This window comes from Watersipora subatra, chromosome 3 (assembly GCF_963576615.1).
Source record: "Watersipora subatra chromosome 3, tzWatSuba1.1, whole genome shotgun sequence".
Classification (NCBI taxonomy): domain Eukaryota; kingdom Metazoa; phylum Bryozoa; class Gymnolaemata; order Cheilostomatida; family Watersiporidae; genus Watersipora; species Watersipora subatra.
In genome coordinates, this window is record NC_088710.1 from 67,059,736 (window position 1) to 67,075,324 (window position 15,589).

A 15,589-nucleotide genomic window follows, 5' to 3' on the forward strand; every position below is an offset into this window, starting at 1 on the left:
CAACGATCCGCTCATTTGATAATATTTGTAGATTATAGGTTCCGGTTTCTTGCCGATGGCTGTTATAGCGTTAAGGTGTATTTCAGTTGTTTTTCTTCCTTTGGACAACGCTAATTCATGTTATATTGTAATCAGTAAAAGTGCGTATTAAAAAGCAACATATTATATGTTTATTCGTCAACAAAACTATCATATTGCAAAAATAAAAGGGTTTTCTTCGAAGAGAGCCTTCTCTTTATAAATGACAAGGTAGAGTTTTGTGCTTTCTTAGAGTTTTTGTTTATACGATGAATAAGTATGCATTCCTTGTACGTTATATTTATTTGTTTGAACGTCTAGGAAGTAAAACCATTTATTGCATCAATTTGCAATAATTTGACGTTAATAATTATTTGAATAGAACCTTTAAATTATGTACAAAATTTTGAAGATGTCAAAATACCTAATTGTGAGATTTCATGCCAAACACAATAAATGTTCTACTTAGGCACTCCCTCATTAAACGACAAACAAATATTTCTGGCGCGCTGTTTTAAATCTTTGAAGTACAGATGTTAAATCGCTAGTGAATTTGCCTTATGACGGTGTTACTAAACTTGGGGAAAATTACTAAGGCTTTGTAAGAGGTTATGTGTGATATTTCAAAGTTTAAAAAAATTTCGGGCTAAAGCATCGTTTAAACTATTTATTTGTTTAACAGAAGTCCATTTGCGAAAGATTGGCATTAGGAAAAAATTATGTTACAGGCCTACTGTGTATGGAAATATCACCAAAAAAAATATACACGCAATAGGTACAAACAACATGACGCCCAAGACATCAAAAGATCTAATGATTAGAAAAGCACCAACAAGCAAATTAGAAATGCCAAAGCGGAAGAAATCCATCACAGAAGATGAGTCAATCACCCTGCCAGTAAACCATCAAACGAAATTAGACTTTTACCAGACACAACTAAAACAACTGGAGTTAGTCATCATTTTTAATCAGCACTACCACTCCTATAATGTACTCAAGACAAGTCCTATCAAATACCAACCTTCTACGACACAAATAACAGAACCAGAGTGCCTAAACACCTCACCGGCAAACAGAGACATCTAGAAAAGAAGACAGTTCCAATGACGACTCCTTTTTTCAAAAAAGTTGTTCCTCTTTTGCTGAAGCTCTCTTTTTTCATCTTCTGTGGAGCCCTCACTCCATCACCTGCCGAAACTCTTTCTCCTGCCTGGGGAGCCTCTGCCTCCATCATCAGCTGATCCTCTATATTTAAGGACTGTCATGACTCTCGCTTGGTTGTCGAGACTTGCAGCTGAATGGGACCAAGCAGAAAAACATGAATGACTGTTTGAGTAAGGGTGTAACTTTTATTGGCCATTTTAATCTTTGTTCATTAATATTATTGTTTGAGAATTTTGTTAGTTGTGTATTTTAATTATTTGACTTTGACTACCATTAATAATCAAATTAGTTCACACAAGCTAAGCAGAAATGCATAAACTAAACATAGTCAAAATAGAATAAGATGGCAAAGCAAATTCAACACTGATGTTGTTTGTGGGTTCGGATTAGTTATGCATAACACAATTTTTAATTAAACACACATAACCATACACAATTAATTCGAATCTACACATACATTAGTATTGAATTTGCTTTGTCATCTCATTCTGTTTTTACTATGTTTACTTTGTGTGCTTTTAATTAGGTTGTGGAAACTAATTTGATTGTTCAGACACGATAGTGAAGGTATTAGGCTATTATCAGCATTACCAATATTTCCCAGTAAAGATACCTACTCTTTAAGTCCAACAGCTAAAATGCACAACTACCAAAATTCTAAAACAGAAATATTACTGTCAAAGGATTAAAAATAGCCAACAAAAGTTACACCCTTACTTGAACGGTCACTATGTTCTTTCACTCAGCCTCATACATCTACTAGTCGCGAGAGCCTTGACAGTCCATAAATCGAGAGGCTCAACAGCTGAAATAGAAAGAACCTGTGCAGTTGGAAGGTAAAGAGGCTCGGCAGCCAATAGAGAAAGAGGCTCCGTACATGGAGGGAAACAGCACTGGATCATTAGAGCAGTTCTTTTTTACAGATGTCTTTATCAATCTGTGAGCAGGTGTTTAAGTACACAGGTTCTGTTCTTTATGTTGTAGAGTTAGCATTGAGTGGACTTGTCTTGAGTATGTTGTGGAAATGTGCCGGTTGGAATGATGAGTAACTTTTGTTATTTTGGTTGGTCTGGTAGAAGTTGGCCAAGCTGTGTGGTTGTAATTGCCTCCAATTTCTTTTGGCAGTTTGCTGGCAAGCTAATTGACGTCTCTTTTCTCATGTATTACTTCTATGGAAGGTTTCCAATCCACTTGGGGATGGTTTAACATGGTTGCTTTTCTTGATGGTTCTTTTTTGTATCAGGTGTTTTTGTCTGTTGTAATATTGCGTGTATCTCCTGTGGTTTAGGGGTTGCTCCTTTCTGGTATTTGGGTTTGCTAATATCTCAATACAACATGATCTCAGCAATTTTTACAACTGGCCAAAGCTTAAAAGTTGACTTGCAACAAAATTCACATTACAGTTATTTAGTATCATAAGATTCACCATGTCTTACTCTGTTGTAGGTGCAAAATATATGGAAATGTAATTACAAGCTCTTAAAAGCAAAAAAGACAAAACATTTAATCGCAGCCACACGAGACCGCCGTAGTTTGGATTCGCTTTCCAAAACGGCTCAAATGGGACGTAGTTGTTACAGGATGGTTTCTGTTTACACTTTCATGCAACCCCATTCGTCGAAATATTTTCACAAATATACTTCACGCATTCAATAAAACTATGTCTATTGTTCTTACGCGTCTGTTTTATCGTCATTGTAATGCTGCCATGTTTAGCACTGATATCTTATAACTTACCGTAAAAAATCGTTAAACTTTTTAACCTTAGCTCGAAGGAGTACATATCATTGTCTGATAATCATGACGAGTCTGTTGGTCACCTGTGATAATCGAAAAGTGCTGCAAAAAATATTTACGAAGTATTGGGTCACCTGATCAGATTACGACTTGACGATTAGATAATGCCGAAACAAAACTGTAAAGTAGCGAGCATCTATACTTGATACGGGGTCTTCGGTAAAACCCGAAGTGTTTGTCATAAATTAGTGTTACGATGAGTTTTATATTGAGCTTTTCATTGGCCTTTCAATTCACGTGAGAACATCACGTGACAAGACGATAACCAAACTGTAATGAATACGTCAGAGAAATAAAGAGATTCCAATCTACGGCGGCTTTTCGTTTTTGAGCTTTTAAGAGCTTGTAATCACCTTTCCACATATTTGGCACCTAAAACACCACAGAGTAAGACATGGTGAATCTTTTGATACTAAATAACTGTAATGTGAATTTTGTTGCAAGTCAACCTTTAAATTATAAGCTATCTGTTTATATCGTAGGAAGACATGTACCTGACAGTTGCTATTGCAATTTCCTTGTAAACGTCGCAAATGAGATGCTGTATGTTAAAATTGTATACTGGCCTGCCTAAGCAGAATTTTTAAAAAAGATGATGTTAAATATTTAATTACAAAAAATTTGGGGTCAGATTTGACTTTAAATCTTGCTCATATAATTTCCAGTCATGGTTTATTTCTGTTATTTACCTATAAACTGTGTGGAGTGCATAAATGGCTCACTTTTAGAGTTCTCACTTTCATTATGTTTATACATTTTCTCAACTGCTATAACTTCTTTCAACTATTCCAAGCAGCTATTTGATAAACTTTAGGTGACTGAATTACTTGATTATCAATTGCTGTATCCATTGTTCTACAGTCACTCTCATGCAAGTGTCATACAGTCAAGATGAGCCAAGCATCTGCGATGGAGGTTGATGAAGAAAGAAATAAGCCAGCAACTAAGAAAGATACAATTGTTATACCAAGGTCGGCTGTTAAAGTGATAACTTCATCAAATGTTGGAACAATATCAACTAATCCGCAATCACGGGTAAGCAATGATATGTTTTACATATTCTATAGTGGTTAATTATGTGTACCATTTTAATTCATGCATCACTTATGGCCAGATAACGAATCATGAACACTTTCATTATTCGTTATCTGGTTATTTGCTAATCATGTTTGTATATTCATGTCTAAAGTATGAATAACAATGAATGGTATTTCTGTAAGCTCAGTGGGTTTTTATATTATCATAGTCTCTATGGTGCAGGGCACAGCTAGTCATCTAGTCATGATAGTTGACTAAAGGTCAGAGATAGATGAAGAATAATAACAGAGCTTATTGTCTGTTCTGTCGTGATTTAGGAGTAAACCTCAGCCATGCTGCCAAACCACTACGACCTCCATGAATACTTTGGACACACTTATTATCCTATCATGTTTAATGCACTGCAGGTCATACAAACCGTGCCCAGCACGCTCTCCTCTACCGTGGCTAAACCACCCAAGTTGCAGATCGTCAAGCTAGTAACAGCTCCTGGCCAACAACAAATGCTCAAAATACAAGGTTGCACAACTTTACACACTATCAGAATGTTTTGTTGTGTAACTTATGTTAACCTTTATTAATGCCACAGTGTCATCAGTGATCTATAAATGTCTGATTAAACGCAGGTGCTCCAGTCAGGGTAGTAGGGGTGAGCAATGCAACAACAAGAATACAGATTGCGCCATCCCATTCAACCACTGCGGTTTCATCTGCTCTCATCACTCCATCTGTCCAGCCAGCCAAAGTCATTACTTCTCAGAGGCTGATATTACCCGCGAGCTCCAAACCATTGGCTCCACAGGTAGCTTTTAAAAGGCATCCTCTCATTATATACCATTACCTTACTCTTTAGTGTAGGATGAAATAATTGGACGACATATAATTTGTAGTTGCTGACAATTCCCGTCTGTCGCAGTACAGGTGGACTCCCATCCGTACTTCCTACTGGCTCTACCGTGTTCTCTTCAAGCAACTCCACCAACCAGGTGGTCGCCTTCCTCTCTCCGCATAAGTCTGCTTCAACAGCTGGCCGGGTGAGTGGTTGAACATTGAATTGCTGACAATGTTTAATTTTTTCTCATAGTGTCATAACTACTAGTAAACTACAAGGGTGCATCTCACTCTTTATCACTTGATAACATAGTCTAACACGTTTTCAGACAGCTCAGGCTGCGCAGGAATCTACTACACCTGCAACTGAAGGATTTGTTAAGCTATCAACCGTATCAGAGCTAGCTAAATCAGAGCTGACTCCGGTCAAGAAGGAGGCTACTTCTGATGGCTCTCAAAGGAAACCCTGTAACTGCACCAAGTCCCACTGTCTTAAGTTGTATGTTGGTATATTCTACTAGCGGGTGTAATTATCTTGTTGGTCTTTTGTAGCTGAGGCTATTCTGGTTTGGTCCTTCAAATAATATACTTACATTGACACTTTGGTTGATATACTTATGTGTAAGTACTATGGCTGATATGCTTCTATGTAGATACTCTCGATGATATACCTATGTGTAAATACTGGAGCTAATATAGTTATATGTAGATAGTATGGCTGATATACCGTAAAACCTCTAATTGAACGGCACCTCTATTTGATTTCCACTTTGACTATCTTCGATCTTTATCAACCCATAATATCAAATGATCAGTAGAATAGTGTCTACAAAATCGCATTAATAATTATTCGTTTACATTAATAACAATCATTCTCTCGTTGTCCAACTCCAAAGCTTTTCGCTTTTTCATTAAAACTTTGAAAGCAACACCATAGAAATAATTAATAACTGTCTCAGGCTAGTAGTAGTTCCTTGTTTAACCCGGTCTTAATACTTCTATGTACATATATAGAAAAACCTTTGCAAGATTTGGGTCAAAGGTTACGTTTAGCGAGCAAACCTTTACTCGTTGCGTTTGTGCGAAATGCAACGCGTAAAAGTTTTGCTCTGCCAAAAGTTGTCTGGACGCTAATATCGACTATCTCAGCAGCGCAGAAGAGGAATAGAGATCAGATGACATTGCGAAAGGTATTGGACAACCAGAAAATGTTCCTTCTATCGAAAGCAACAATTAGAACGCTGCTATCCCAGCAAACGATGCAAATATTTTTCTTTTAAAAACGTTCATTTTTGTTTCTGCATGTAGTATAAATATGGTTCATTTATGTTACTTGTTCATAAATATTTATTTGTAGCATTTGATAGATTCTTTTTATATAACTTATAAATTTGCAGATTTATTGCATATTATTTGATAGCAACATTGCGATAATATGATCTTACAATTGATCGACGCTTGTAACTCTATTGCACATAAAAAGCCAGTTTTGGCTGCAAATTTATCTTCTCAAAACTAACGAACCATTTGAAAAATACAACGCCAGCCTCTATTTGAATGTCGCCTCCAATTGACCCTCACTATACAGGAATGGTTGAAAAATAGACCGCGTGGCGTTCAATTTGAGGTTTTAGTGTTTATGTGTACGTACTGTCGCTGATATACTTATATGTTGATACTGTGGCTGATATACTTATGTGTAGATACTATGGCTGATATACTTATATGTAGATACTGTGGTTGATATACTTATATGTAGATACTATGGCTGATATACTTATTTGTAAATACTGTGGCTGATATACTTATTTGTAGATACTGTGGTTGATATACTTATATGTAGATACTATGGTTGATATACTTATATGTAGATACTATGGCTGATATACTTATATGTAGATACTGTGGTTGATATACTTATATGTAGATACTATGGCTGATATACTTATTTGTAAATACTGTGGCTGATATACTTATTTGTGGATACTGTGGTTGATATACTTATATGTAGATACTATGGTTGATGTACTTATGTGTAGATACTATGGCTGATATACTTATATGTAGATACTATGGTTGATATACTTATATGTAGATACTATGGCTGACATACTTATGTGTAAATACTGTGGCTGATGTACTTATTTGTAGATACTGTGGTTGATATACTTATATGTAGATACTATGGCTGACATACTTATGTGTAAATACTATGGCTGATATACTTATGTGTACGTACTGTGGCTAATATACTTGCCTGTAATGCGTAGGCACCATAATTATGTGTATATGTAGTGCTAAGTATATCCTTGTTTAGATACTGTGACTGCTTTGCCAAGGGAGAGTTTTGTTCCAACTGTAATTGCGTCAATTGCGCCAACATTTTGAGCAAAGAGGATCAGCGGCAAAAAGCCATAAAGCAGTGTCTTCTGAGAAATCCAAACGCGTTTCATCCTAAAATAGGTGAGGCAAAGTTTTCTAAATTTTGGCATCAGTATTCTTTGTTCTAGACTGATTGTAAATAGTCATGTGGTTTACTGTGTGTTTGCTCATATTCTTCAGGGAAGGGAGAGTCAGCAGAGGTAAGGCGTCATCAGAAGGGTTGCAATTGCAAAAGATCTGGATGCCTTAAAAATTACTGCGAGTGTTTTGAGGTAAGACTGGGCTTTTAAGTTATGGGAGTGTGTTTTTTGTGAGGCCGTATACATGCGCACCCCCTCCCCCGCTCCTCCCCAGTAATATACTCTCTGGTCAATTACACTCTAGGCTTACTTCTTGAGTTTATTGTCAACAATACGCTTATATTGCGGTGTCTGGGAACTCAGTATAAATTGCTTTGGAGTAGCATTTTAATATTCTATCATTATGGATATGGGAGATGATTTGTAGATAGTTCCTAGAACATGCAGAAAATTTAAGCACTTGAGATATAAGCAAACTATTCTTTCAGCTGCTGGCGAAACAAAATTGAACAACTCTTTTTTCGTAAATGTTTCACTCACAGTGTAACATTCTCCTAGGTAGTAGAGTTGTCGCTTATGGACTCTTTTCAGATGTATCACTCGTTACGTCACGAATGAAGCACCCGCTCGAATCTGAGCTTTTTAAAAGAGGGCCTTATTCAAACATATATATCTCTGGACAGGGTTAGTCTACAAAGACAAAAATGACATCAAATTGTAGTTGATGTTTTAACCTTTTATTGGTCTTAATTTCATTAAATCCACCTTTTCGACGCAACCACATCTTTAATCTGGGAGTGTGGATCTTGGGGGGTAATTGGCCTGGGATGTGTAGCTTAGGAGCTGATTTATCTGGGATCATCAATTTTAGGGGGTAAGTCACCTTCGGTGTGTAACCTAGGTGTTATCGACCTGGAGTATACCGGATGTAGCAGGAGAAAAGTGGTTAGTGGGTATGTGAACAGATACGGCTACAGTCATACTTCGACTTACGAGCTTAATGCGTTCCGAGACTGAGCTCGTATGTCAATTTACTCGCATGTTGGTGCAATTTATTTATATATAGAACAATTAAATATATATTTATTGGTTTCCATACTCTAAAAAATGCAAATAAAACACTCAAAACAAGATATTGTAACAGAAAGAACATGTTAGTTATTGTCTTAACTTACTACATGCTTTCAAAAAGCAACAAATAAAAAATAATGCAAGGAAATGTGATAAATTAAAATGTAAAATTAAATACATACAATAGCAGCTAGCATTTGCCAGGGAGGGAGATATAAGTTATCTTTCATTACAACAGTTGACTTTGATAAATATGGATTTTATCAAAGTCTTGAAAGACAAACTTAGAAGCAAACCTGAAAGCAAACTTTCATTTTTAACTTAACGTAATTAAAATTTCTTCAGCGTTCATAGTTTGAAGTTTCTCGCTGGTTAGCTAATTTTTCCTTTGTTTTGCTCTCACGACTAGCCGGCCGTTTTAAGATAATCCTATGTAAAGACGTTTGCCTTTGTCGCCCTTTCAACATGTTGCGATTAGGACGAACACAGGTGTCGTCACAAAGGTTTAATGCACGACCACTAGCCAATTTGTCCCAATGTCTATTTTAATAGTTTTGATAGATAGCACCGGCCTTTTCACATAGCATCGTTTCAGTTACGCTGTCATCGGCCAATTTGTTATCTTTTATCCAATGCCTGAGCGGTCTCTCCATCAGCGGCCGTGAAGATCGCTGCGCCGTTTAGAAACTATGGTTAGTCCTTTTGCGAGCTAAATGCCCTGAATATAATCCTTCTGTTTGATAATTGTGGATGTATTTCTGTCATATTGCTGAGCTAGCTCAATCATGCATACACATTTCGCATATTTTTCAATAATTTTCCGTTTAATATCAATTGTTATCATTTGCTTTTTCTTTGCATTGTTTTTCATTTTACTGGCAAACTTTCGGTCTACGCACAGTACTTTTAGTTCACATAATTCTGCACTGAAAAGCGCGCACAAAAACACGGTACAAAAGTATAACCTGAGCAGTTAAAAAATACAGATTGATGCTGTTGTCATAAAACACCTCCAGCATACTTGGCAACTGACTTACGTGCTCGTATCTCAAACATGGCTCGTATGTTAGTGCTAAAACTTGCTTAAAAGCTGGCTCGTATCTCAAGTTTCTCGTACGTTGGAGCACTCGTAAGTTGAAGTATTACTGTATAGGTGTATGTTTCAGCTAGTTAATATGTCATGTAGCGAAGCATTAATAAATAGATGGTCATCGAGTTTTAGTGGACCATGCTCTATGTTGATCTCATAAATTGTTTATGTTTAGGCAAGAATTATGTGTGGCACCATGTGCAAGTGTGTCGGCTGCAAGAACTGCGAGAAAAACTCATCTAACGCACCTTTCTTCAAAATGGCTGATGCGGCTGTAGAGAGATCTTTGCATTCTGCTGCAATGGACAGAAGCGCTCTTGCACGAAATGATGTTGGCTCTCCTAGCTTTGCTAATAAAACCAGGTTTGTAGATTAGGTGTAAGGAGTGGAGTGATAGGGAGAGAATGGAGATTAGGTGTAAGGAGGTGATAGGGAGGTAATATGGATTAGGTGTAAGGAGTGGAGTGATAGGGAGATAATATGGATTAGGTGTAAGGAGTGGAGTGATAGGGAGATAATATGGATTAGGTGTAAGGAGTGGAGTGATAGGGAGGTAATGTGGATTAGGTGTAAGGAGTAGAGTGATAGGGAGATAATGTGGATTAGGTGTAAGGAGTGGAGTGATAGGGAGATAATTTGGATTAGATATAAGGAGTGGAGTGATAGGGAGATAATATGGATTAGGTGTAAGGAGTGGAGTGATAGGGAGATAATGGGGATTAGGTGTAAGGAGTGGAGTGATAGGGAGGTAATGGGGATTAGGTGTAAGGAGTGGAGTGATAGGGAGATAATTTGGATTAGATATAAGGAGTGGAGTGATAGGGAGATAATATGGATTAGGTGTAAGGAGTGGAGTGATAGGGAGATAATGGGGATTAGGTGTAAGGAGTGGAGTGATAGGGAGGTAATGGGGATTAGGTGTAAGGAGTGGAGTGATAGGGAGATAATATGGATTAGGTGTAAGGAGTGGAGTGATAGGGAGATAATATGGATTAGGTTTAAGGAGTGGAGTGATTGGGAGATAATGTGGATTAGATATAAGGAGTGGAGTGATAGGGAGGTAATATGGATTAGGTGTAAGGAGTGGAGTGATAGGGAGGTAATATGGATTAGGTGTAAGGAGTGGAGTGATAGGGAGATAATGTGGATTAGGTGTAAGGAGTGGAGTGATAGGGAGATAATGTGGATTAGGTGTAAGGAGTGGAGTGATAGGGAGATAATATGGATTAGATATAAGGAGTGGAGTGATAGGGAGATAATATGGATTAGGTGTAAGGAGTGGAGTGATAGGGAGATAATGGGGATTAGGTGTAAGGAGTGGAGTGATAGGGAGGTAATGGGGATTAGGTGTAAGGAGTGGAGTGATAGGGAGATAATTTGGATTAGATATAAGGAGTGGAGTGATAGGGAGATAATATGGATTAGGTGTAAGGAGTGGAGTGATAGGGAGATAATGGGGATTAGGTGTAAGGAGTGGAGTGATAGGGAGGTAATGGGGATTAGGTGTAAGGAGTGGAGTGATAGGGAGATAATATGGATTAGGTGTAAGGAGTGGAGTGATAGGGAGATAATATGGATTAGGTTTAAGGAGTGGAGTGATTGGGAGATAATGTGGATTAGATATAAGGAGTGGAGTGATAGGGAGGTAATATGGATTAGGTGTAAGGAGTGGAGTGATAGGGAGGTAATATGGATTAGGTGTAAGGAGTGGAGTGATAGGGAGATAATGTGGATTAGGTGTAAGGAGTGGAGTGATAGGGAGATAATGTGGATTAGGTGTAAGGAGTGGAGTGATAGGGAGATAATATGGATTAGATATAAGGAGTGGAGTGATAGGGAGATAATATGGATTAGGTGTAAGGAGTGGAGTGATAGGATATAAGTTGGATGTGATTGTTCTTCCTTATTCCTTCACTCCTCTGCCTGCTCCTCTCTCAGATTTTATGCTACCACCAGCTTTTCGCATCAAGGGAAGGAGCCCAACACTGCCATCATAATGTGAACATGACAAAAAAGTTGATAAAGTTGACAAATTTTAAATCAAAATACAACTGGTATTACGTACATATGGACGACTGGCGCGAATTTTTGGTTGACGATTGCTCAGATATTTACCTTGTAAAATGGTTGGATTAAAGTTGCGCATTGGAGAGTTTTTCTTCTATTGATGGGAAAACAGTGGGTAGTAAAACATACATGGTATTTTTTCAGAGATAGCATGCAGGAACACTTGAGCACAGAGGTTATAGAAGGAGTCCTTGACTGCCTGCTCATGCAGTGCCGTGAGGCGGAGAGTGCTAGGTGCAAGTACGACACAAGCGAGAAACTCGTTTTAGAGGAGTTTGGCAGGTGTCTTAGCAGGATCATTCAATCAGCCACTGAGGGTGGCAGTTAATACTCACCCTATGCTCTTTTCAAGTACAATGCTATATTTTTAGGAGACCTTAAATTTCTATTTATGTAACTTTGTTTGCATGATTCTATCACAGAATTTCTATATTTTCTCTTTAAAACTTTATTGTTCTTAATACGTGCAAGAGCATCTATTTTCAAAAGTGGTAGCGCACATTCGTATAGCGTTTTAGGCACAACTATTTTCTCTAGAATTATTTGAATAAGTTATGCAAAGGATAGAAGCTAAGTTACTTTTTAACGGATAATAGGAATACTCATGTGATGAAAGACTAAATGACAAATTTTGTTTATATCTGTAGAATAAATCTGATATCAGTTGGTCTATCAGATGAGTGAAGAAAAAATTTGGAACATTGATCTGCCTGTTATGTCATTAGTAGAAATGTTGGTTAACCGGACCCTTAGTATGCTATAGATAGCAGTATTGTCGCTGAGTATTTATTATTTTGATACCACTATTGTTGCAAAGCTATGTTCTTATATGATTCACAGTTTTTAGTAATATATTTTGTATCCTAATATATGTTATATATAATTTGCTATATTCTTACCGATTTGCGTTGTTATTTGTATAAAATGTTGCTATCATTACAATATCCAGGCTTTTAAAGGCTGCATAATTATAGCAATAAACTATTACCCTGCAATTTTTATGGAAGTTGTCTTTAATACCGTCATAATATGGTAGTATTGAGGTTAACCTTTATAGGTCATCAAGTATTCCACCGCCATAATATGGTAGTATTGAGGTTAACCTTTATAGGTCATCAAGTATTCCACCGCCATAATATGGTAGTATTGAGGTTAACCTTTATAGGTCATCAAGTATTCCACCGCCATAATATGGTAGTATTGAGGTTAACCTTTATAGGTCATCAAGTATTCCATTTTGATATGCCTACACACAAGCATGACAACTCCCTAATTTTATTTCCAGTTGGCTTTAGATGAGCTGCATACATACCCTATATAGATTGTACTGCTCGAGTTTAACAGAGCTAATCAGGGAGAACTCCAAAATATATGTAGCTCAAGTTTAAATCAAAAGCTAAAGGCATTAGTACTTGGACAAAACTGGCTCACGGTATTTAGTTTACAATAAGAGTCATTTATTGGCTAGCTGGGGTAATAATCGTACTAATAAGAGTCATTCATTGGCTAGCTGGGGTAATAATCGTGCTAATAAGAGTTCATGAACAAGCATTTTAGTTCGGTGTTATCATCTCATCTATTTATTTCATTTTTGTACCAGATTGCACAGAGTTAACAAGCACGCATTTTTAGTGGCGGGCTGCATGCTTCACTAACATCAAAAACAGCAGAGTTAAATTTATTTGTTATAATTGGCTATGCTATTAACCAGGGATAATGAATGTACTTTAAATTTAAGCTATTCTCTAAAACAAAGTTTCATAGCACCGAAGCATTTTATAGCACAAAAAAGACACATTTTGTCTGAATAAATGATGAGCATTTAGGTATTTGCTAAAAATGGCCCAAACTCTTAACAAATGGAAACTTATTTTTTAAACTGACTGTACCACCCGCAGTTCGCATACTTGCCAGGTGAAAAGAAACACTAAACCGGTATTGTTGCTAACAAGATTACAATAACAGTAAGTCTGTAGGTATCTCTTGGGTTTGAAGCTGAAAAGGTAGATGTAGGGAACCAACCTTTGCATGAACATAAATTGTATTTACATCAAGTTATCTTTACAACAAAAATCAGAACTGGCTCTCACTCATTGGTCATCAAAAAGCAAGCAACAATTTTTCAAAAAGCGAGCATTTTTATTATGTGAAGTAAATGATAGCAGAGCCGGTGATAACAAGAGGGAAGTAATTACAGAAAACATGCCCGAAACATGCAGCTGTACTACAGATACCTCTAGTGTAAAGAACTAGAACAAGTATTAAAATTGTTGACTCACTTGTTTATAATAAAACCTACCGTAGTTGATCCGTTTATGTACTCTTCTTTAGCTTCCAAATTGTATAAAATTTATTTATAATAATTTAAAATAAAAGTGATTTATATAACCTTCTTTATCTTTTGAATTATATCAACTGATATAGCCAGGTGGCTCGACCTATTTTGTTTTCAACAAGTCATATGTTTTGTTAGTGTTATTTCTGTATATAAGGCCTGTGCATTAAGCATTCTGAACAGTCTGCTTTTTCTGTGTGTTTGGTTTGATTCTAATAAACTTTAGAATTAATTCACAAGCAAAACGTTATTAATTTCTCATTGGCAGACTGATTAGTGTAGACCACTAGTTAGTTTTCTACATGTAAGTTAGGTCAATTAAATGACATTAGCTAAATCTGCTCTGTTTTTACCTTATAAACCTTGACCAGCATCTTAAAGCTGCGGTCACTCGAGGTTTCATGATATGACTAGTGGGTTTGGTGTGTCTGTGACATGCGGCATAAAACTGTGAACCAGAGCTGCATCCACTCAAGTGTACAAGCTCAACTAAATGAGTGTTCCATGAAAATAGAGGTCATATTATCACCTCATTGCATTTTTTAAAATAATTTCAGCACTCGGGAAATTAGAGTTCAAGTTATTCTCATGAAATTGGCCTGTGTATCACCTTAGTGAGCTACCTGCATGCTTTGAGCAGTTACAACCAGATTGTCCAAGTCAGCTGTACCCGCTTTCAGTCCCAAACAGCCGGGCCTGTCTTCAGTCTAATTTACTTTTGGCTCAAAATCAATTCAATCAGTATTTAACTCTACAGGATGTTGCAGTTACCCTATCTAAAGTTTTCCATCCTTCACTTCATTTTGATGCTTGCTAGCCAAGCGACAAGAACAACTAAAATTGGTAGCGAATTTGTGATCAGAGATTGGCTTCTATCAATTCTTTGGAGTGTCTGGGCTTATATGACTAGAATGTGATAGACGCTAGCAAGATTCAGCTTAAGCAACCTTAGAGTTATCCGTTATTGCCTTTTTATTTATTTTATCGTTTGTTTCTTTTGAGTTTCTGGTTTACTATACCAACAACAAAAATGTACAGATATCCATTAATAAGTTTTCTTCTATGAGAACTTTTAATTATATGTCTATTTACAGCAACTGAACAGAAAAAGATTTTTAGCAACCATATCCTATTTATGTTTTTTGCATATATTTGTAGCTACTGATAACTGTGATTTATCGCATTGCATATAAGGTAACTATATAGTTGCATTATTTATTGATTTCTAAAATATTAATTGTTTCCTCTTTCATACATCTTACATCATGTAGATGCTTTAATCCATTTAAAAATTATTTAATTGAGTAGTGTGAAAAAAACAAGTTACATGTAGACCACCAAAATAATTACACCTTGTAATTTCTTCCCAAATTGCGAAATTGTGTTCTCTCTTTCTCTCGAAGTACGTATGCTAGTGTGTTATAAACAGACGTTTTAGGCTATTTTTTCGCCAGATTTGTCATGTTTGTGACATTTTTTTATGGAAAGAAAATGTGATAGCTATTAATATGAAGCCATTGAATAGATACACCGTACACATACATGTATTTGAAAAAAATGTTTTAATCTTTAGGAGTTGTCTACTCTTAGGATAAGACAACGTTTGTTTCTTAAATCTTTAATACATACTGTATAATAGTATCTGAGTTGTAAACTTCATTGACACGCCTGTTTTCAACCTGTTACGCTTACCGACCCGTCAGTATACACGAGGCA

At 36.6% G+C, this 15,589-nt stretch overlaps 1 protein-coding gene across 1 annotated transcript; it reads left to right on the forward strand.

Annotated features, from left to right (window-relative positions):
• The first annotated feature begins 81 nt into the window (after positions 1 to 81).
• Positions 82 to 12,438, forward strand: LOC137389903 (protein lin-54 homolog). Its single transcript, XM_068076071.1, has 10 exons — positions 82 to 249; positions 3,841 to 4,014; positions 4,425 to 4,536; positions 4,644 to 4,819; positions 4,908 to 5,051; positions 5,178 to 5,347; positions 7,166 to 7,311; positions 7,411 to 7,502; positions 9,647 to 9,834; positions 11,683 to 12,438. Exons 2-10 carry the CDS (start codon positions 3,871 to 3,873, stop codon positions 11,864 to 11,866), a joined length of 1,356 nt encoding a protein of 451 aa, XP_067932172.1. The 5' UTR covers positions 82 to 249; positions 3,841 to 3,870; the 3' UTR covers positions 11,867 to 12,438.
• Positions 12,439 to 15,589: the final 3,151 nt, after the last annotated feature.